Source organism: Hippoglossus stenolepis, chromosome 16 (genome assembly GCF_022539355.2).
Source record: "Hippoglossus stenolepis isolate QCI-W04-F060 chromosome 16, HSTE1.2, whole genome shotgun sequence".
In the NCBI taxonomy this organism is placed as follows: Eukaryota; Metazoa; Chordata; class Actinopteri; order Pleuronectiformes; family Pleuronectidae; genus Hippoglossus; species Hippoglossus stenolepis.
This window is the reverse complement of record NC_061498.1, coordinates 10,968,396-10,992,907: the sequence shown is the minus strand read 5'-3', so window position 1 is coordinate 10,992,907 and position 24,512 is coordinate 10,968,396. Positions and strand designations below refer to the sequence as shown.

Sequence of the window (24,512 nt, the reverse complement as noted above, 5' to 3'; positions counted from 1 at the left end):
TGATATATTGATGAAGCATTTACACACTTACAGATTAGTGTTCTGTCTGAATGAAGATCAGGTTAGTCATGCAGCATGCATTGCCCACGTTTAAACCATGTCCTATAATCCCCGCAGCTGCAGGGTCACAGGGCGTCTCCTCTGAACTCTGCTTCACCCCCAGCACACAGATAGTGATGCTGTCATACAGCGGTGTCAGGCTCAGAGAAACATCGACAGCCCAGGGGCACACATGCTTCGCTTTGGCTTTGGCTGTGCTGCATGTTCACCTTAATGATAATCTACTCGATTGATGGCTCTGTTCCGAAACAAAGCCGGATTAGTGGACGTTACTTTTATAGATGCACTTTGGCCTCAAAGAAGATGGCAGCAGGATTTTGTCTTAACAATAGCTAGATCCTCTGCATCTGGAAAAAGTTGCAACGTGATAGATCGCTGCTCAGGGGCGTTTTTCTCTGAGCTGGACAGTTATTGTGTTTTCTAAGAGGTTTGTTTTTAATCCCGGTCGCTCCCCCCCCACCCCCGCATTCATGCACGCATGCTCCTCCTTTTGTAATTTTATTTGTGAGACGGTGTAATCAAATGAAAGGTAAGTACTCTCCAGCAAACAACAGTATTTGTTAGTGGCCATTGTATCGAGCTGTCCGACATGCACTTGAACACAGAGCACAGGGAATTGCCGTCATTCATTTGCGATTGTCATAACAAAAATAAAATAAAATGTATTATTCAAACAAAAGGCTCTGTCCTTTCAATCGAAAGCAGCGATGACCATGGGATTTATTAACTGTTGTTTAACATTTTTATTATTTCACAAGTATCAATAAAAAGATCCCAGGCAAAGCATCAACGGTAGATAATTTTTCACACATTGGACGCATCCATATGCAGAGAAACATTTCTCTGTAGCTTGTTAGGAAACAAGCTCAAACAAACAAAGAAGTCCCTCTGGTTCTGCCGGTGTGACACCTCCTAAATCAGATGTGCAGCAACAGTGAGAAAAGCTCCGGGTTATTTCCTGGAATGCGATGCGTGTTCCAGAGGACCTCGCTCGGTCTGGATCCACAGAGGGAGGATATCACAACGGCAGAATACACGAGCCAAATCTCACACCTCCAATCACATTACTTCTACTCCTGCTGCTACCACCTAAAGGCCGATGTGATTCCCATCGCCCTGTGTCTAACGTGTGAGCACACATATTGTAAGTGACAAATCCGTACAAATAAAGCGTGAGAGCTGAACGAGCTCATGGCTCCAGGGTGCGTCTTTTTAATAATCCCCCGTTGTGGCAACTTTGTGCTGTTTTTGAGGAATGCGTGTTCGTTCTAGGGAAAGCCTCATTTTGTGCTCAGCTGCCGGGCATGCAGTGATGTTTCAGCTAAAATGATGCAGATGCATCAGAGCGGAAAACTGCCACAACTGGGATGTGAAGATTTTCTAGATTTGATGGAGGTGAAGAGGAAGGAACAGTTTGGAGTAAAGGATTAAACAAGAGAAGGCTTTCTTGTGATTTTTTTAATGCTGAATGCTGAATCTCATCCATCATTTCTATCTGTCTCTCATTGTGCTCCTAGAAACATCTTGCAAGATCTGCTGTTCTCAAATTTACGTGTGAACTTCTTTACAAATATGTACTGGCTGGGGTTCCTATTGTTGGGACATAAAACTGGGGTCAGGGGCCAAGAAGAGCTGAGAAACTGTTGTTCTTTTTCTTCTCCATATTTCTCTCTCTCACTTTGGCATTCCCCCTCTCCCCATTTCTCTCTCCCTCTACTCTGAATCTGGTTAATCATTGCTCCTACTTGGTGCTAAGTTGCAGAAAGTGTCGCATGCAGACCGGCTGGTGTGTGTGAGAGAGAGAGTGAGAGAAAGAGAAAGAGAGAGAGAGAGAGAGAGAGAGAGAGGAGGGCAACCCTTGGCAAACACTTGTGCCGTAAGCAGGACCATGTGCTCAGCCACACGTGTGTCAGCCTCTGTTCTCAGCTCGGACTCATGCTTGAACATGATTCACTCTCAGAACGATGCCTGATCACTTTCCTTGGTAAGAACTGATCTGATAGTCTTCTTTGAAATGGAATTAACATCCGACAGTTTATGTTTTCTTGCCACTAACGTGAAGCATTCGTCGGTTTCACATGAAGATGTGGTTGGCATACGTTAAACTTCATAATGAGCCGTAACAGACGCTGTGGGGGTGTTTCAATGGGAGCCGTTTGTTTGTTTAAAACCTCTTATTTTGCCAGTAAGAGTTGGGACTTCTGTGCGTCTGATGGTGTCAAAGGCAGGAAAGTCATTTCTGTGATCTCAGCTGGACCCACACTGATCTGATGTCAGACTTGACAAGAGTATCTCCGATCCCTTGGGCGCCGGGGGCAATCAGTCACTATGTACTATTGCTAATGGTTACTGCATCCTGGTCATTACACTGAACCGGCCATTTAGACAGTAAGGCTGTTTGTTTGCGATATGATCTGAAGTCGGCCCCATAGAGTTTTGTAATATATAGAGCAGACGTTTAGATTGTGACCGAAAGCTGCTGGCGTCGTCTTCAGCCGAGACTTCACGAGCTTGTTGACATGTTCAGTAAAAACCCAGACTGAGAAAGTCTTTGATTTCGAACAGACGCTTTCTCTGCCACGCACATCACAGACATCTGTCCTGACACACTGCGCTCTTATCTCCTGAGCAAATACCACGTCCCCGGTAAACAAAAAGAAACCCCCAAAACACACCAGCACGAGTCCCTCCTCCCCCGCCACGAGACTGGAACAGAATGGAATTTGAAACGTTTTAGCCAAAAATGTTTCCATGGTCAAGGTGTTTTTTGCAGAAACGTTTCAGATTTCGTTCCGTTCTCCCGCTTCGAGCAAATCTCCCGCGGGGAGTTTTGCGGCACCGATCGATGCGCAGGTGAGTGACCTCTGGCACACACTGACATACGCTCAACCAGAACACCACCGGGCTTTAAGATGAGGGTGGACAGCCGCCAACTGTGAGTCACTGAGTAAGTGCAGCCCTGCCGAGCCACAGCAGTCTGACTGATGGCACAAACAGTGTTTCCTGGAGGTTTTTGGGCTCCTCTCTTGATGCTCTAGACAACGTGCTTCCGGGTCGTCCATCTCATGCACCGTTCACCTATATACCTCTTTACCCGTTGCCATGGCCTGGATGTGAATTGAACTGATCAGGATATCTTTTTTAAATCTTTTTCTAATGAGAAGGCTTTTCTACCTTCAAAGTCACACTAACATTTTCTCTTTGTTTATCCTCTGCATGCCCTCAGCTCTTGGCGTTACTGAAGTGCGATAGATATATGACCCAGCCTTTTCCTGTTTTGATCCTCTGGTTCGGGGCCTGAGGTAATAAGTTGTGTGTTTGCAATGAGCTTTAATGGATTCTGTGTCTCTGTGTCATGCAGGCAGTGTGGTGAGCGTAGATAAGCCCCCTTATGAGGTGAAAACTCTTCCCCATCCTGCAATTTTCCCTCCCAGCACCAACAGCAGGAAAAAGGGATGTCACGGCTGTTCCTCCTTTTGGCAACGCTCGTCGTCTCCTGCAGCGTCCAGGTGGGTCCCGAGAGCACAAACACACACACACACACACACACACACAGACACACAAACCGCGGTTTCTGAAACAATCCAGAGAGACGTCCTGTCGAAGCCTAAACAAACTATCTGTTAATGACCTGAGTGTTAGGCTGCACAATATATCAGTCTTTCCATACAAAAGGACACGCCCCCTCCTTTGTGACAACACATTAGAGTAGAGCAGTGTCATTATGATGGATTGCAGCACTAGTTTGAGGATGGGCTGATACAGCTGCTGAAAACAAGATGTGAATTTAAACAGATGAATGCCAAATGCAGTTTATGCACCTGTGTTCACTTGAGTGGGGCTCACATTCCCAACATTTTTCTTACACTACATCAAGTGGATGAATAATGGGCCCTTCTGCTAAAACCGACATCGTACGTGTGTTTCCTCAGGTGTCTCCTGCCGCCACCCTGGATAAGCTGAAGGAGAGTTTGAAGTTGTACATGGAGGAGTGTGATCGCAACAATAGCCGAGACCCGCCGAGCACCGGTGAGCCAAATATTTAACATAACAGACGTTGCACCATAACCACTTTCCTATAGTATTGAAAGTTATAATTTGTATGCCTCTGCGCCGACGACCTGTGGCCGGACCCATTGTGCTGATCATAGCTGATGACGGTGTCGGTGCTGTAAACATGATCACTAGATCTACGGAGCAGAGTTAATACTTCCTGTCTCTGTCTGAGGATTTGTTGCTGTTGTGTTGTTACGAGTCTGTGCAAAAAGTAAACTCCAGCTGTGTTGTGCATGTGTGAAAGGAAAACTCCGTAGTCAATTCTCTGGATTTTACCTGGAGGTCATGTCACAAAACGGCTTGAGAGGATCCTTTCAAATTTCGGGGGTCAAAGGTCAAGATCACAACAAATCATGATCTGGAAAAAGTGTAAGTAGACTGAAAGTGCACTGGTTGGTGGCGGTGTATTTACCCTGGCTGCTTTTTAATACAGGATTATAGGCAATAGTTAGTTAGGTCTTTGTACCAAATGCTGCCCATCAGGCGTTCGCATGTTTTCTGCTTGTGGGACAGACATTGTTTGCCCAACCGTTCAAAAAGTCAGCTTCCCTCCCCGTGCAACAAAAACTCCACTCCCCCACTCTGCAGTACTCACATAGCCTTCCTGTCACCACATGAGTATTATGGCAAATTAGCAGGTGCAGAGGAGATGAGACCGAACACATCATACATCTGAACATCCACCTGCCCATACACCCAACAGCCAGCAATCTTTACTTCCTCTATTATGAAGATGAAAGGTGTGCTATAAGAGGGCGGTCAGCAATGGGGGACTCTGCAGTCAAGATGAAAGACACTAATGATTACCAGTATCCATCACTTCAAAGATATGCGACTGTAAACCACAAACTGGAGACCACTAATCCCTCCTGTATTTCATATTTTTTCTTTTTCTATCCCCAGGCCTCGTGTGCAACAGGACGTTTGACAATTACGCCTGTTGGCCCGATGGAGTCCCCAACACCACTGTGAGCGTGCCATGTCCGTGGTATCTGCCATGGTACCATGAAGGTAAGAGACATGTGGGTTAGTAGACAGATGCTGATTGGGAGTTGATCCAGAGTAACTTTAAATATCCTGCAGAGAAAGATAGCTGTCCGGTGTGTGTGTTTACTTGTACTTATGTACAAATTAAGTGAGGATATTTTGGCTGGCCCTCACTTTAGTTTTGAAATGCATCGCTGTTTCTACGTTTACGCCTTCTACTGCTCCGGGGCTTCAAGCCCCAAAACAGAAATGATTGGAAACGCTGGTCCCGTTTTAGTTTTAAAACTTTGGGTCTGCATTGAAGTATGGACGGACAAAAACAGAGACATTAGGAAACAATGACCAAGTCACACACATTCCTTTGCTGACCGGTTCTCATCAGTCATGACTCGCACACAGTTGTAAACATTAACCGCTCCACCTCGTCGTCAGTCCAATAAAAGAAATTCTCCCGTCCTTATTATTGTTTCTTGTTCATTGTATGTGCTTCCTGTTCAAAGTGGCACATGGTACAGGTGTGTTAGAATGGACAGAGGTTGTGGAGCTAAAACTTTCATGTGGACCGAGATCGTTTGTTTTAAATTGAAAATGTAGTAGTATGGATGTAGCCTGAGTGACACCAATAGATGTTAATTTAGGTCAGGTTAGAGGTGGGCATGAACTCGTTAATGTTAAGGTCACATTTCAACTTAGGTTGTAAAAATGGAAGTCAATGCAATGTCCTAACAAGCATAGCCGTTCACTCTGCTGTGTGTGTGTATGTGTGTGTAGTTCAGCACGGTATGGTGTATCAGGAATGTGACGCAAACGGCCAGTGGGTGGCTACGAAGAATACCAGCGAGTGTGACTCCAATAATCCAAGGAAGGTAAGAGAATGATCTCTAAATCAAACATCACAGACTCACTGTTTGAAGAACTAAACCTCTGACAGATATTACCTCTCAAATGAAAGACAGAAAAAGCCTAAAAGTCCATGTTTGTATTTGTATTAAATTGCAGCAGTACTATGGCCACATCCGGATCATGTACACAGTGGGGTATTCCTTATCTCTGGTGGCTTTGGTGCTGGCGCTCGGTATCCTCATATTCTTCAGGTAATGAGGTTTTTCATATGAATTCCAGTTGATTGCTACCACAGTTGATTCCACATCAAACAAAGCACAAAGTGGAAATAGTGGTTGTAGTGGTTTGTACCAGTGTTTTTGCTCTTTTTTTATCCTCTCATTAGGAAGCTGCACTGCATGAGGAACAACATCCACATGAATCTGTTTGCCTCCTTCATCCTGCGAGCGCTGTCAATCCTCATCAAAGACGCTCTGCTGGTGGCCAACATCACATCGCAGGACCTCAGCAGGGACCAGGAGCAGGAATTCCCTCGGGCGTCTATGCCCCCAGTGGAGCTGCTGGTCAACAATGAGGTCAGTGCGAGTGATCTGCAGATAAACAACAAGCTGTAAAGGACAGTGTTTTACAGAGACCATTAAGAGACCGTATACAAATTGTGATTTATTTTCCGTAATTATTTTGTTTTGTGTCTTGAAATTTATATCTCAGTCTCCACAAAAATAAGGAATTAAATTGCGTTTCTTATATAAATGTATGTGGGTCAAATCGATAGGATAAAAATCCTCTTTTTGTTTCAGGGGTTTAGTGTTACCCTTACTAAAGTTGTTTTCCTTCCCATATTAGATGACCCTTCTGTTATTTGCCTCATTGAAAGTCCCTCAGAATTTGGCAAAACAGAACAAAACTAAAAAGGCACTCAAGGCTGCACAATCCTGCAAAATTGAATGACCATAATGATGATGTATGTAAAACATTAAAACCAAGTAATTGGACCCTCAGCAGAGAGCATACCTCTGCCAAGGCCCAGCCGTTCCCTTATGAAACCGACTTTAAATTCAAGACAGCACACATGAAAAAATAAATCCTGAATCCACCTCCTGATCTGGATCTACACCGAAAATCTATGGGTTCTTTCGTTGGTCATGGGGGACAGCTGGATGAGGCTGAGGTTAAAGACGCTGCTGTTTTACAATCTGCACACTGTGGGCACAAAGTCCCGGCGGCAGAAGGAGCTGCTCCCATCTGCTGCATCTCACCACTCACATCATCCGCAAACTAAATAACGCTGAACATCACACAGCCCGACACTCTGGTAAAATAAACCTCGCCGCTGTCTTGCAGATAACAGTTAGCTGTCGCATCGCCGTGGTGATGATGCAATACAGCATCATGGCCAACACCTACTGGCTGCTGGTGGAGGGCATCTACCTCCACAACCTGCTGGTGATCACCGTGTTCACCGAGAGGAACTACTTCAAAATCTACCTGTGCATCGGCTGGGGTGAGCGGGAGTAATAAGTCCGTGGATGCAAGTTCGTTATGTTTTCTGTAACGATCAAATATCTGCATCAAAAAGAAAGCGCAGATAAAGTGTGAAATGACGATTCTCTTTTCTTCGCAGGTACTCCGTTGATATTCCTTGTGCCCTGGGTGATAGCTAAATATCTGTATGAAAATCAAGAGTAAGTTTCCACAGTGCTCTCTCCCTCTCTCCCTCTCTCTCCCTCTCATTCTTTCCGTCACTTCTCTTCCTGTAGTCGAAACGAGAGCCTGCCAAACATTTTACGTTTGAGCTCATCCTTGTTGATTTCTCAACCGTAACTGCACCACATGGCAGACGCTCTTCATCCTAAATGTATGAGTGTTGATACAGCTCATGGCCAATTTAACACATAATTGCGATGTGAGGAGTTGGCTGCAATTGAACATTTCCCACAGACATGTTTAATTTTGTGCAGGATGCCAAATATGGAAACTGTGCAGAACGGAAGTTGTGTTTGGGCAGCCATGATAGTTCATGATAATGTCTAGCGCCTAAAATCTCTGTCATGCCGTCTCGTAGGGTCTGGCATATATACACAGTAAATGAGGTGAAGGAGATTTTAAGGCCACACCCTCTTAACCATAAACACATGCTTTAAAAACCCACAGTAGTGTTGTGCTCCCCCGTCATCAGCCAGTTTCTGTTTTAGAAAGAGCTGATAAAAATGTGTTACAGGACGAGCCACGTCTAAAAGCATGGGAGCTATGGGGGGGATTCTTTTGATGCATGTTTCAATCGCTGCTTTTCTCTTTCAGGTGCTGGGGGCAAAACATAGACATGAATTACTGGTGGATCATACGTTCCCCAATTCTGCTGGCAGTTGTGGTAATTTCCTCGTCCTTCTTCTCATTCCATTTCTCTGTCTCCTGCATTTTCTGACCATACACTGAAAAACATTTTAGTTTCTCCCTGTATTTTAAAATGATGGGAAAATCTAACATTACACGAATAAACTTTTTACTGAAATGTGTCATGTGATCTAAGAAAAACATTCAGTTTGAATGGACTACATTGAATATCTATTTTCAACTTTTTTTAAATTGGGATTTTCTTTTTGACAAATTTTGCATAATTTTACATAATTTTACAAAAAAATACCTTTGTCAAGCAACATATCAGTTCATACTTGGCAGTAACTGCAAAATTAAAAAAAGTTATATAACTGTTTTATGCTTTCTTACATTTATACAAAATGCAAAATCAAGCATACCCATGCGATGAATTCCTCAATGCATATTTCTATGTACGTGTGAGGTGTGCAATGATTTTTCTTAACAAAAGAACCATATATATACACATTTGTGCACGTCCCACCCTGCCCAGCATTTCCTTTTCCATTGATACACTGCTCTAATATTAAACACACCTCATTTATTCATAAAGTATAAAAGACCATCTGTGCTTTGGGCCCAACATCTGGGAAACATGTTCAGAGTCAAAAGGTTTCTGGATAAGTGAAACATGATATATCTTTTTGTAACTGCACAATGTAGCTGCTCTCTACCCATTCTGTGACCAGACCTTTTGTTGTAGGTGAGCCCTGCACAGGTCGGTCCTGATCCTTCATACAAGTCAGATTTGTCATGGCTCTTATGTCAGGTCAATTACACAGGCATGCCAGCATTTTTTCCATGCATTAATCATCCTGCTAAGTGGCTTGTATCTCACAGGAATTCCTGTGTTTGAGTTGTCGCAGGGATGGGAGGGCTGGTTCCCGTTTCACTGTTTCCCTCTGTGTGTGTGTGTGTGTGTGTGTGTGTGTGTGTGTGTGTGTGTGTGTGTGTGTGTGTGTGTGTGTGCGCGCACATGTGGCTTTCCCAAGTAATTACTGCAACTTCCACAAATTCAACAATCATAGTTTATACAAATATATAAAATATGATATAATGTGATATGTAGGAGATGTAGACATTTACGTGCATGTATTGTGTGTATAGATTATGTAGAAGTGTGCTTGTAATTTTGCAGGCAAGGGATGTGGCTTTTATAGCATGTGGTTAAAATACTCGTCTTTATTAATGCAAGTTGTGTTTTCATTTTTCAAAATGGTACAAAGTGGGCTAATGTTGAATTACATGCACTTGTTTGGTCATTTTTTATTTCGACCAGTTTTACAGAACAAAACATAATCGAAACACAATCTAACACAATACAATTCAAAGAGCAAGCAGCCGTTTCTTTCATAATAATCCTAGACTTTAATTATATGTACAACCTAGGCACAGCTTCACTTCCTTCTCTCATCCTTCTGTAAATTATCCATAACTTGGTTGTTAATAAAAAGGTCACATCATGAGTAATTCTCATCAGGAGAACACCACTACTTCTTGAAATGCCAACTGCTGTGAAAAGGTTTCCTGAAAACAGGAAGCCCTTGTTGCGTTCAAACATTATATATAACAAACACGTTTCCTTTTTTTTAAATTTAGCACTGGTGGTGTTATTTCATGTAGATAGTTTTGGTTTCATCTGAGGTATTGTGTTATTTATCTCTGAGTTTTTCTTTGTTCAAATTCTGTATATCTGGAAATATTTTTTCAAACCAAAATATTCTGCATGACAACACATTTGTTAAACTGAGAAAATACTGGATCTTAAAAGGGATGAATTGTCATTTTGAAATCTGTTATACATGCAATTGAACCTGTGTTTATCAACGCTGGTGTCTCTGTCCCTCACAGATCAACTTCCTCATCTTCATCCATATCATTAAAATTCTTGTGTCAAAACTTCGAGCGCACCAAATGAGATACACCGATTACAAGATCAGGTGAGTTCAAACATTGAAGCGCTTTTTTCCGTGAACTGTACACTGTTGTTTTTTATTCTCTTTATCTGTCCTGTACCTTTCCTTTCTCTCAGGCTGGCTAAGTCGACTCTAACCCTGATCCCCCTGCTGGGTATCCATCAGGTGGTCTTCATCTTTGTGACGGACGAATCTACCAAGACCACCATCAGTTTGCGTCTCACCAAGCTCTTCATCGACCTCTTCCTCTCATCCTTCCAGGTCGGACTCTGAGAAGAACTCAAACTAAAAGCATCAGTTATGACTTTCACTTACCAAAAGAATGCCACATATCATTTGTGAAAAGACACTGACTCATCAGTCCCCATTGCGAAAGTGGCTTGGAACATTTACAGCAGACGGTGAATCAGACGTTCTGTTGTTTCAGTGAAATCAGGAAGGCTCAGAGTCTAGACAGTGATGTGATATTTTGTGATTCCATAAATCCCCACATTGTCACTGTAATGACATTTTTAAAAAAAAGAATGAATGCTATACTGAGTAAAGTCAGAGACAAAGTGGTAAAACATGCCTTAATAGGATAAAACAGGACTTAAGGGACTCTCTTTGTTCTCAAATTTGAGTTCATCTTAAACAGTGGAGCTGGACACACAATTACAGCTCAGACTTATAATTATCTCTTAACCAAACCCAAATGTCAGTGCTGCACTAAATTAACAGCTTCTAAGTGACGGGCTTGTTCAGCGATCTGTTCAGGAGTCTGAGCATCTCTGCGCTTATCTTGAACCTCTCAGAAAACTGAGGAGTGCTGTATTTACTCCCGTGTCAGGAGGGATTACATTAACATAATGTGCTGTCGAGGCTGTTAACTGACATGATGACAGTGACCTTTTTTGCTACGGGGACACAGATGACATGTGTCACGATTACAGCCAACCAGCAGGGGAACAGCCTTGAGGAGGAGCGCGTGGGAGAGGAGGACGCTACGAGAATCTCAAAGTCATAGAGACAAGTGCAGTTGTAGTGGGACTTTTAGACAGAAGATAATGAGCATGTGTGAGCATTGAATTTGACCATTGTTGCCAAAGAATTGGACTCGTGAGAACATGGCCCCAGAGTCACGTTTTGCTAATCTCTATAAACAGATTGAGATGTACGTGAATGTGCAGAATTTGTATGTAAGGGACCAATCACGTTCAAGCTGGCTTCGGTTGTCAGGTAAACAGTCAGTGCAGAGAGCAAGGAGGCGGAACACAATGCAAACTGTATTCACATCCAGATAGCTGCTCAGAGAGATTAGCCAAAATGCTGCGATTTGTGAAAAAAATCATGTCGTAGATGTCGTCTCTCAACTCCGACACTATCGTCATGAGAAACAAACGACGAACTCATGGACTCGATATCCACTGGCTGTTGCTGCCCAGAATCTATTTTATCGTATATTAGTAGCTATTATGAGGACTGACTCCGTATTTGCTGTCTCCACAGGGTCTGTTGGTGGCCATCTTGTACTGCTTCGTGAACAAAGAAGTGAGTCTCTTCATTTGCACTGAAAAATAATAAAAAAACATCTTGTCGACCCCTGACTGTTCTCCTGGTTCACAACTGTTAACATCTACTCGTCTCCATCCTCTCCTCAGGTGCAGTCCGAGATCCTGAAGAAGTGGAAACGCTGGAAGCTCGGGAGGAACATCGAGGAGGAATACCGCCACACTTACAGCAATACCCCCAACACCAAGACAGGCAGCCTGTTGAACCACGTCTCTCGGTTGCCTCACCTCCCGGACATCGCCAAAACCGCCGCTCCACTCTGCAGCCCCGAGGAGAGGCACATGCTGGTGGCTCGCTGCCATAACGGCACGGAGCACAGTGCGGGGGAAGGGCAGTGCACCTCCCCACTGCACAAGGGAACAGTCAGCAACTGCACCCTGGTGGAGGACATCAGCCTCACGGACAAGGTGCAGTGTTACAAGGCTAGGAGAGAGAACGCAGAGAGCCACCTGTGAAAGACTCTGGGAACTCTGCGAGGAAACTTGGAGGGCTTTGAGCGCTGGCTCCGACATACTGCGCTGGGGTGGCTGTGAAGAGCCGGGCTGATGGAGTCATCTGTCAGAGCGGCCTTCGCACAGGGATCAGTGACACTGGGAGACTGAACAGCACTCAGCCCTCTCCACAGCCTGAGAACAGAGGGAAAAAACACGGCAGACGTCCAACGCTGAGGGTCCGAATGTGCTGTGAGCTTTGTGAATGCATTTCTGTAGATGTTTGTCGGACGGTGTAAGAAACTGCTGCATGTGGAATAATGCAACAACGCAATCTCAAAGGCAGATATAAGCCCTGTAAAATAATACGAAGAAGAAAAAAAAAAAAAAGCCAGAAACCTCAAATAGCAACAACGGCAACAAAGGGACAAAAAGGGGCGCAGGGTCTTCACTCAAGCCTCCGTTTTCATTTGTGCTGTGTATTAAATGTGTGTTTTTGTGGTACTGGAGGTTAAAGACAAACTGGACGTTGAACTGTATACACAAAAAATACCAAACAAGTGACCCAGAAGAAGGACACTGCTTCTTTTGCTCTGGTATCTGTTAGTGTTTATGTCCAAACTGACTCTGATGAACATGTACAGAAAAGGAAGAAACATTCTGTCCACTGTACCTCACACAGGAAGGTGACCACAGTGGTGTTCAAGTGTCCCCCTCCAGGGCCAAGGGGAAATTGGCAGCTGCTCTCATTCTTGGCTTATGTATAGACCTGAAAAGAGGTCAAGTGATGGTATGGGATGAATTATAAATAAGTTAAAGTGATGATCGCTTGACTTGCTTAGCAGTTTTACAATAAAAAAAAAATCTTTTTACATGGGTTTAAACCTTGAATACTGCAGGAGTGTTTCAGTTGTCGACCGTGTAAATGTGCCAGGTGTGTTTTCAAGGGGAGTCGTCGTGATTCTGCGCCGTTAAAGGTTTTCTCTCCCTCCTCACCATCAAGATGTTATCCGACTCACACGCCCGATGTGAACCTGTGCACAATCACTCGCTATGGACCCTTGAGATGAAAGCAGATAGGAAGTGTGCACTCAAATCACGGGTTTAAAATAACACGGCATATAGACATGACCTGTAAAGGCACACATGCATAAAGTATGAATTCAACGCTGTGACTCAAAATAACATGTCAGCTCTGGCAGAAGGGAGTGTGTGCGATGCTAAATAGAAGCTGTCGTGCATGCAGCCGTGTGCGCCATGCCATCGCATCAGTGTCTCCGCTGTGCAAAGGCCAAAAAGTCAAAGAGTCTGTGCTAATGGCTGCATGCGGCCAGTTCCTCTACAGACAGTTCAGTATTCAGCCTTATTCTGTGTCCGCGGGGCCTGTGGAGACTGAACAAAGCTCCGCGCCCGTAAGAAGAACAAATCCCCTCTGGTAAGCGTGCTAGTGACAAAGAAAACTAAATTAGCAGTGGTACAGTTGCTTCTGAATATATTGCTTTTATTATTTTTTTTTTGAGAAAAAGGGAATATTCTTTAAAAAACATCAGTTAACGTTTAAGTTGCTGAATATTTTGCCAGAACTAACTCAACTTGGTATGTATGACTATTTGCACAATGTTAATTTATAATTGCTAAATACTGTGTGTATATGTGATTTATCTGATTGCTGTCCATATGTTTAACGTGTGTGTGTGTGTGTGTATATAAGAGTATATTTTCCGTTGGGTATGAATGTGTGTCGTTTCAGTATTCCAGATGTGTGCATGTGTTACAGTAGGTCGAATCACCGGTTGCAGCCAGAGGTTGATGTAAAACAGTGCAACAGGCTTCACAGCGAGCGCAGAGATCAGGGGTCGATATGAGTCAGTCCCACTCTAACACATAGAGCCCCACACCGCAGGCCATTCCTAGAAGTCACGCCTATGGTAAGACGCAGCTCTGCGTTTTTATAATGGAAGCTGCTCTCAGCGTGATTCCTCCCAGTTATTTTTGCAGTTCACAGTTAAATTGAAGCGCAACAGCAACATGTTTTTCTTTCCGATAACAGCTCTGTGCATTTTACACTGCAGCCACGTGCTGGCGGGAATTACGTTAGAAAAAAATAAAACGAAATTGCAAACCGAGGCTGTTTTTCATCAACACCTGCTGAGGACTGTAATGGAGCAGGCAGACATTCAACACTGCTGCTGAGTTGAGCTGGGAGTGTGATGCACACAGTGGCACTGCTCTCGCTCAGAGGTAATGATTTGTGTCGTCCATGTTCTGCAGGGCACGAGACACGTTTGGATATTGACACGTCAACAAAGGAATGTTGTGCACTTTTAGTAAAATAGGGTTCAGTGGTGTATATAGGTATATTGCAGATTTTATTTCAAACCAATACATGTATTTGAAGCCGTGATCATGTATGTTTTTTTGAAACCAGCAGCTTGGGTCACTCCCCTCTCTGGACCAAAGTGGTTCTGTCTGAATGTATTCTCTAAAAAGGCCCAAACAGGAAGGTTCCTCTGTATTTTCTCATGAAGGTGGTTATGTACAGTGTATGTGGTGTGAGGGACCTGTCAGTAAAAGCAAAGACTGTGTTCAGGTGTATACAGTTCATCATATATTGTGTCCGCTTATCAAACTTTGTCCAAACTAGTGAAAGAATAAATTACAATGTATGTGAAAGAGGATTTTAACTGTGTTTTTTTTGTATTGGTGAACATTCACAATGTTAAAATAAAAAGTAAAACGCATGTGCAAACCAGTTTTCTTGGCGTTCTTATGATGTTGGCTGCAGTTGCTGGATAAGAGCTGACATTTGATTCATACCAACTGGAACGGGGTGTACTCCATCAGAACAGATGATCACAGCTTCTTCTCTGATGTCAGATTGTGCGGCTGTGTCCGACCAATTTTTATTTTTTGTACTTCATGAAAGAGTTGACCTGACGTACCTCATCTCATGATTGACCAGCTGTGCAGAGGTGAGAAAGGAGCCAGAGGTTGAATTTCTCTCTTTTTTCATGCTTTACACAGCTGAAGTGAAACTACCAACACTTTCCAGGAGTGTTGAAAATGTGACCAATAGCACGTCCCCCAGATCTCTGAGACGGTTTAGTTTTCACCTGACCTTCAACTGTGCCCAACATGTCATACATAATCATTCTTTCTGGGCATAGCACAGCTCACAACTGTTATGCCTCAGTCACTGCAGAGGCAGACACAGATGGCCGTGGACATCATGGACACCTGGAGCATGAGTTCCATACATGCGCAGTAGACTGGCATCTATATATAAATATATATAGTGTGGCTCAGAATGGAATTTAGTGGAGCAGCATAAGAAATATCAAGTACCCAGCCAACTTGACCAAACCTGAACCCAAATATCATTTAAAAATTGTTGTTAAAAAAAAAAAGGAAATGCTGCTTTGTCTGTTTTTGTCTTTATATTCTGGTAAAATAAGATTAAACCAGTGTCCAATTTTGTTTTTCAGCTGATGCGTGGTTGGAGCCATGGTAGTGCTTGGAGCGCATGCACAGTGGGTATATCAGCGTCTACCCACACAGAGCCGTGCGTACAGAATGCTTGGAATTGAACTTTTCCAGATTTTTGTTTTAGAATAATTTGAGTCATTAGGTTCAACAGAAATCAAACTTTCCTACAGTTGGATCAGCATTGTTGAATTTATTTCATGCCCTTCAAAGTAAGAGCGCTGTCGCAAAGAGGAAATTTACTATGGGAGTAAAAGTTTCCAACATTACCAGACGTGTGACGGAAAATTGGATTTAAACAATCTCTCACGACATATGTATGTACTTGATGTTAATGACACATCCTTGTTTGTAAATAAAACGAGTGGTTTATATTTTATCATGAAACCATTACATGTCCTCTGGGTATAAGAATATAGGAAGTGTGGGGGGGGGGGAAGCATCTTTCCTGTACTCCATATCACACAATGAGTATTATACTGAGGGTTAAAGGTCATTTGATGTAATGTTTAAGTTCTTCCCCTCGGTCCTGTGAACTGGGTTTGTGTCCTGATGTGAACGCAGACCTTGTGTGTGATCATGAAGTAACAGGAGTTACCCTCCTCCCTCGGCGCTGTGACAGGCTTCCAGGGCCTCTTCTTGGCTCTCGTGCTATCGTGGCTTCCCAGACTCCTCAGCATGGCACAGCTGGAGAGCCACATTTGTGAATGAATATTTAACGTGCACATATTTCACCAAGCTCCTTCAATTCCATACGTCTGAATGTGCACGCAAATATTATTAATTTAGTCAACACTGAATAACAGTGTGCTTTGGCCCATATAAAATGAATACATCACATGAGATAACATCAGCTTTTAATCATGTGATCAGACACAAGTTACATATAATGTATAAATATTACATACAGCTATATTCGTGTATTTAATATCAGTGCTCCACTTCAATGTGTAAATGGGTAGTAGAAGGTAATTCTCTCTTTCAGCTGTTATTGAGGAGGTTGTGTTGTGTCGGTCCGCAGCAGCAAAGTCACTGAACATGTTGAATTTTCAAAAGCTGCAGCCTCAGGTTCTGCGGCTGCAGATATGCCCAGAGCACAAATGTAAATGAGGACTGTTCTCACCAAGTGTGTTTTTTATCTCGTGGCACTTCCTTGTCCTTTTCTTCTCTTTTGGCCTGTGATTATTTTTCCCACTTCTCATCCTCTCTGTCTCAGTTTGTCTGAAAGTAAAAGAACGATTCTTTACTCAGTGAAAAATGATTAAAACTGCTCTAAACTGGTTCCAAACTGCTCTTTGCATTACTGGATTTCACTATTAATCACTTTAAACTCTACATCATCAACGACCCTGTTTTATTGTCGTACAAATCTTCTACTTATCATACAATGTTTTCTTTTCAGGGTTGAGATCACAGACTATATGCAAAGACTGACGACATAACAGCTCCAGGAAAGTCAAGCCGAAGAGTCTTGATCGCTGCTGGGTGCAGTACAGTATATAAACCCTGTCCTTCTCCATGTTACCTGATGGGACATGGAACAAACTAATGTCAAATAATTCTCACACATGTTTTTTGTCATTTAAGGTAATTCTATCCATCACACTGATTAGTTCATCTGGTTTTTAATGTTATATATCAACGAAGAAGGTACATGCTAATCTAGTGAACATGCTTTGGGTTATTTGTTGTAAAGTAAAACGTCTCTTTTGACTGGGACGTAACCCTGACAATGCCCATTTCAAAAACTTGATGTCAGAAACCATGCAACTGGAGAAGAAGTGTTTACTTTCAAACAAACTGCGAATTATAAATGCGCATCACGTCGTTTTTGTCTCGACCTGTGAAAGTAACAAATGGTTAAAGCCTAAGTGTAGCTGGTCGACACAGAAACCTTTTTCCTCATGTTTCAAGTGTGGCGTGCTGCCCAGCTAAATTAACATCGTTCACTCACTTCCACAGAGGCTGGAGGACAGGGGTGCAAAGAGAGGCTGGATTCATTGGTTTGGTTAATGCATGAGCGCCATCAGTCAGGTCATTAGAGCTTATTAGCTGCTTTTGAGAAGTCGCGCTATCGTCTCTCTCTCATGCTGAGCAGAGTCCCCCGGGTGCACACTGCAACCCAATCCACCAGAACTACTACATGCCCGTGTAATACTTAGATGCTCTCAGTTCACACACACACACACACACACACACACACACACACACACACACACACACACACACACACACACACACACACACACACACACACACACACACACACACACACACACACACACACACACACACACACACACACACCCTGATCTGAGAGATCCCCCGTCACCACAGCCTTATAGTCTGTCAACACCCCTGCACGGCCTGGTCACAAGCATGCCAAATTAAATCAGCTAAATGTGCAATGAGATTATGGCCATCAAACAGAGTCAGCTGAATAAATCCAATAACTCAGGCAGTGGGGGGTTGCAGCGGAAGCACAGAGGCTGTGACTGACGGGTTGTAGGTAAATTCACTGGCCTGGATGGAAGTCCGATAACCAAACAATTCTCTCAGAGGGAGATTAAAAGAACGGCTTTCAGTGTAGGTTTCCATTCTGTGGTCAGCAGTGTGGCTCCAAATGAAATCCCATTGCTGATATCCTAAAGTAACAACAATTCCAACATTTCTGGAAACTATTCCTTTCAGTCTGCAATGTAGAAGTTAATCATCTGCAAAGAGACTGAACTTATCAAATAATACAAGGGTGTTGGGCTCACGCTTTAGCTTGTAATCTACCCGCTTATCTTGAACATTCTCCACTCCTCCCCAAAATGTTCATAGAAATTGTTTTATGTTGTGGTGAGCAGGCTGAGCCAAATGCAGGAAACTAGTTTAGGTACAAAAACAAAAATGTATTTAAATCACGCAAAGGCTCTTGGAGAATAATCAATGTACAGTCAACAGCAGCATCTGCACAAACAACCAACATGGAACAACAAGACCAACTGACAAAGACAAAGCACCGAGACTTATATACACACAAGGGAGGCAGTGATGATTGAACTCAGGTGAAACACATGAGGAGCAGGTGCAGACGATCACAAGGGCAGGAAATCAAGCTGGAGACACACAAGAGGCATCATTTCAAAATAAAACAGGAAATGGAGAATAACCAAACAGAACGGAGGGACAACAACCAAACAGAACACAAATAGAAACACAAGGAAACCAAGGTAAAAGTCCATAAACTAAGGATTCCCCCCCCCAAAAAAACAACAACTGAAAAATCAGGACAGTCTTTCACTGTCTTTTTCAACAGTTTCAACAGAATCATGAGTAATCTTACTGAAAGTCAAGCAAATGGCATTGAAACCTAAAAAAAACAGCCCTATAGGTCGTCTGTGAAGCACTTTGCATAGTTACGTGTTATGACCTCTGGGAGTTATATGACAGAAGCAAAGGAGGAAGACTATAATAGACTGTAATAGAGCGGCAAAGTCCGAGTTAGGTGTAGGGATGAGGTGGACGACTGGTTCAACCAAATGCATGACTTTCACATAGGAGGCCGCTGTTTGTTTTCCCGTGTGAGACCAATAGTCTATATTTCTTTTATCCATGACCATTCCACAACCTTAACCACAATTTCTTTCTTGTAATCTTTTACAGATGTACTTCTTTTAAGGCACAACCTTTTCCATAACATCAGCGACTAGTTTTTGTGTCTGAATGTAATTCTACCATTTTTAGAATAATGCAGTGTTTCAGGAGACGCTCCTGTGAATCGAATCATCGAGTTGGGAAATGGTTGTTAAAGTTGTAGGACGAGTCCTGATCTCAAACTTTAATTCTTATTTTAAACTGTCATGGTAATGTCACAGCTTCTAGCTCTCTGTTTGCTGATAATTTCCAGGGGAAATTGGAATAAAAAGCGACGGCTGAACTCACCATAATTTACTGAAATTATGGTTGTGATGTAATAACAGCCTAAAAAAAGCCCTGACAATGATAGAAAGGCAATTTTCTACATGCTGTACATGAGTGTGATTGTTCATGTAACTGCTTTCACCCTGCTATTACTTAAAAGACACTAATTCACTTCCATTATGTTTCAAGACAAGGCACAGTTTGAGTCGATTTTGATTCTCATACAAATGACTTGATAACGCTGCCTGACCAAATTGCATTTGAAAGCAGATGACACATGAGTAATTGGTGTTTTTTTTTTAGGCATTTGGCAATTCATTCACATTGATGGAAAAAATGAAGTGATAACAGTCGTCATAAATTACTTTGCTCTTTCATCGTCAAGCAGAAGCGCCGTTTGGTGAATGTGAAGCTGCAATTGTTCATTTGCGTCACAGTAACATCAGATTTAGCCGTGGTGGACAAGACATAATCAGCCTGAGGAGTTTCAGGTAGAACCCTGCCTTCACACAGAGAAACGTTCACTTCAGAGTGAAAACACTGATATTCAGCAAACACCCAGACCACTGTTGCTGTCAACGGAAAAAAGACAGCGTGGACGATCACTGCAGGCAGGTAGGGAAATCCTCAACTGCCCAAGGACAGAGCTTGTTGTTTTAACTTGCTGCTGAAAAGTGTGTCCAAAATTCAAAGAGACAATACTGCAAGCTTCCTGAGGCACTACTGAGTGTGGTTTAATCTAATTCTACAAAACTTTGCCTCAAATGAACTTGATCTTTGCATATTTGCCAGTGAAACGCTTCACGTCTGCTGCGTCTCATCTGAGTCGAATCAGCAATCAAGCAGCAACCAGCTGAGACAGATTTGTCTCGGGGACGGCTGTGAGGTGAGGTCACGAAGAAATACATCAGGATCAGAAAAGAGGAATGCTTCCAAATTTTCTCCAACGTCCTGATTTACTCTTTAAAGTTCTTTAAACTAACCCTTTACTCAAATCTAACTGTAAAACATACACACACGATAACATAGGATACGATGCCAAACGATACAATACGGTATGACGTGAAATTATATGGTACGGTACGATATGACACGAGTCACCAAACAATATGATAAGCCTCCCAATGTGGGGAAGGTTGCCATGTTACAGCAGCAAAAGGGATAGTTAAGATAGAAACATTAATAAAAGTAATAAACAAGTGGGCGTTCAATATAATCATAGGGAAATGAAAATTAAAAGTCATATCTACAATGTACATTTATATCCAAATTTCAAATTTTATTCAGCAGTTAATTATTATTGTATTATTATAATTATGAAAACATGAACTCAGCTCATAGGCGTTTCAAAACCAGATCAAAGATCCAAGATCCAGATTCCAATCTGGTTGGACAATTTGGAACAAGCCACAAGCCTGATGCATTTTTAAATTCAAATTCATCCTCTGTTTTATTCAATTGAGTGCATGTGGCTTTTCACTGGTTTTCATCACATTTCAATAAGACAGCAGTTACTATTACGTGCTTTAGCCTGAATTACATAAGTGTACTCTGAGGAACTCGGCAATTATGGCTTATGGCAGACGTCCCAAAGAAGCCAAAGTCGTGTTGTTGTTGCTGTGTTTCATGGTTTCTCTGGGAAAATGACAGTAGCTGTAATTGACTGGGCAACTGAACAGTTTCCTAGAAAGATTCGTACCACCTCACCTCAGGCTGCACCAATTAAAGGACTATAACTCAAAGACTGTTCAGCCTTTTTCAATTTGGAGATTTAGTTTACCTCCCTTCCAGCTCGCAGCAGCCTGTCAGATACAGAAACGCTTAATACAGCGGTCTTGACCTTTTCTTACAGCAGCTTTCAAAACCAATAACATGGAGAAAAAAGCTGTGCTATAAAATCTCCACCGTGGCATAACTCAAAATGTGTATTGTATATTATTGTACCTTGGTATTACTCTGCAAAGCTAAACGTCTTTCCACAATATGATGTTTGTCTATTCACAGTTAGTCAGATACTGGTTGCATCCTGTGTGGCTGAATCATTTCCTCGAGGATGATGAAGTCAGATGATCGAGTGCAGACAGAGTGAGGTGTCGGGGCGAACATGTTTATCGCAGCCTGCAGGAGGACAAATTGTCCTGTTCTCTCCCAAAGGCTACATGTTTTATTTTATGCTTCACTGTCAGGGGGACTGAGAGAAAAAAAAAGGGTTAGGGTTAGGGGGTTAGGGTTTTTATATATTTGACCAATGATAGCAGAATATAAACATGCTGTCACTCCTGCTTTGTAACATTGATCTACACATGTGAACATTCAAAATGTATTTATGTGGCATTGCAATTTTGAAATGTGATGACCCATCTGCATGAAATACTCAGCCCATGTTCAAAGCTGAAAGTTCCGCATAGAGATCAATTATTCACCTTATCTGTTTAAACTTACATCTTACTATTTGTTATGGATTTTTAAGAATGATATATATACTCTAAGGATATCATATGCACAGTGTTTTTTAAAACTACAGTTGCAGTTTTTAGGACAAACTTGTTGATAGTTGAGTCTAAAACTGTTTCCTCTTCATTTGGCCTCTCGTTCACAAACAAACGGTGTTTTAAGTCACTGAAACAGAGATCTTTAAAAAATACCTTCCAAAGAGCAGATTTTCCAAAACTCAAACATTTGAGCATTGCGGTCGCAGCTCAGTGGGGAGCATACACACTTTTGCTTTGTGTGATGATCATGCGCCAGAATCAACAACAACAATGGCGGCGATATACCGCTTTCTCTACGTTTGATTAGTGCTGTTAGGTCTAGTTGCAAGTTTGCAGCCAAATTTAACATCACTGCACCACATTATCGGCGTCTTCCTCACCCAGTTGGACAAGAGCCTCTTCTCTGGTATTTGTGTTGTCAAGGACCTGATACTGGGTCAAAATATTCATATTTTCTTGGCTTTGATTGGTGGCTCAATGGTTACACCCATGGGCACTGGATCAAGTTAACCAAGTGTTGTGTCTCTTCGCCCCAAACTGGATGATTTTGTCTATATACATATACAAACAATTGTTCACGATGCGTTTGCTAACACAGGCTTACATTGTGAAAAATCAGACCCCCACAGTGTTTGTCAGTAAATCATTATAGAACTAATCTCTGTATATTCAACCTGTAAAGTGGAGGCAGCACTTTAAAACTGTAGGGAAGTGATGTCATCCTTGTTGGGTGTTAAATTTCACCAGCATCATAATTCATCACCGTTCAACAGCTTGGCTTTCTATTAGCCAGATTACATCATTAACAGCTCTGTACTGGAGGTAAAAGCGTTAAGACAAACCACCAGAATTGAAGGACAATGCCCTCGAAATGGATTTTCATGCCGACAGAGATCAATAAAATCCGCCTGGTGAGCAGAGGAGGACGCCTTGACTGCTGTGCGACCTTCCTAATGGGACTCTCTGACCAGTCCATGACCTTTTTATTACAGTGTCACCTCCCTGGGTCCACCCCTTGCCTGAAGGACCAAATGTAACTTCCTGTTTAAGGTTTCATGACCACCTCAATGACCTTGGTAAAGACTTGGCAAGAGTACTCGATATGCCGCTTGTGTCTGACCATTAGTAGAGAGTGGTGAGCGTATAGCGGGAGGCTCCATTAGCTTCACGCTGTTGTGCTACCTGCTGCATTTTCACGGGGAAGAAACAGCTCCAGTGAAGAGAGGCTGGCGGGAGATTAATAGCTGTTTCCCCCGGTTTCCTGCACATTCATTTACTCGGCAGTGACGACTGATGCATAATGTAACCCTGAACACCAGATGTAAACAAACAAACTAGCAAGTTTATGATTACCTGTTGGATTCCGTGGGCTCATTTACAAAACAGGTGCTTTGAATTCGTGTCTGCTCATTAATCCCTAACATGCACCCGGGCCCACGAGTGCGCTAAATCCCCGGAGCCGGTGGTTCCACCCGGGGCAGAGGAGTGTTGCAGTCAGTGACAGCCTGACTGAGATGCTCTGCAGAGTGGTTATCCGTGTATGTTTTATATCAGTCAGATGCTTCATTTGCATCTGGTCGTACAGGATTTAACCTCTGACCGCCTTAGTGGCATTCACAGATGAAAAAGTTTAAATCCTTTGAATGCAAGACCTCAAACCTCAAAGGTCAAACCTGTCTTAACTCAGAGTTGAACCACCTTCGGCGTCTCACAGCTGCTATAAATCCGTTTGTTTTAGCTTCACAAGTTGTATTTCTTTCCTTTCCCTTGATACCCTCTCAAATATGATCTATTATTAAACAGAGGAAATCGTGAATCGTGAAATTGAAGAAGCTAAATTTCCATTGCATTCTCTTTGTAATCCATCTATAAGACCCCTGATTACGAAACAGGCCATTGCCCATGTACCACGAAGCCACATCCTCCGACCGCAGACTCCTCTGTCAGTTCACAGCCTCTCTGTGGTTGGCATCTGCAGCCCTTCTGTAAGCCTCTGTAACCTGAGGAGTAATAAATATTAGTCTGCTCATCCGAGGCATCCACGCTTTTATCCCTGGTCCCACCTGCAGTGGGATAAAGGAGCACTTTCACTCTCTGTCAACACTACCTGGCCACTCTGTTGCTACTTCACAGAATCCGCAATCATAGATCTGCTGCTCAAAGATGATGAACAGGCATCAGATTACACTTTCCAGTATGAGAAAATAAACACGTCCATGTGCATCTATAGAGTTTATTACTTTCTAAACCACACAAGCCTGAGAGTGATGGATGGACTAGATCATTGCCAGACTTATGAGTCAATGTACTGCTTTTTGTTTTTGCAGTCACGCAAATCTATTTGTCAGTTTTGCCGGACATTTTATGAAAGTTGTCCAGTTGTTTCAGGTCCAACCATATGAGAATAA

At 42.7% G+C, this 24,512-nt stretch overlaps 1 protein-coding gene across 1 annotated transcript in view; it reads left to right on the top strand.

Moving 5' to 3' along the window:
- gcgra (glucagon receptor a) overlaps positions 1–14,961 on the top strand; it is a 37,304-nt gene extending 22,343 nt beyond the window's left edge. Inside the window, exons 2-14 of the mRNA XM_035181864.2 lie at positions 3,422–3,569; positions 3,993–4,089; positions 5,020–5,127; positions 5,875–5,969; positions 6,103–6,197; positions 6,332–6,521; positions 7,291–7,450; positions 7,571–7,631; positions 8,248–8,317; positions 10,174–10,262; positions 10,355–10,499; positions 11,727–11,768; positions 11,879–14,961. Of these exons, the coding sequence (XP_035037755.1) occupies positions 3,516–3,569; positions 3,993–4,089; positions 5,020–5,127; positions 5,875–5,969; positions 6,103–6,197; positions 6,332–6,521; positions 7,291–7,450; positions 7,571–7,631; positions 8,248–8,317; positions 10,174–10,262; positions 10,355–10,499; positions 11,727–11,768; positions 11,879–12,244 (1,572 nt within the window). The 5' untranslated portion in view covers positions 3,422–3,515 and the 3' untranslated portion in view covers positions 12,245–14,961. The remainder of the gene's footprint in view (positions 1–3,421; positions 3,570–3,992; positions 4,090–5,019; positions 5,128–5,874; positions 5,970–6,102; positions 6,198–6,331; positions 6,522–7,290; positions 7,451–7,570; positions 7,632–8,247; positions 8,318–10,173; positions 10,263–10,354; positions 10,500–11,726; positions 11,769–11,878) is intronic.
- The last annotated feature ends 9,551 nt before the right edge of the window (positions 14,962–24,512 follow it).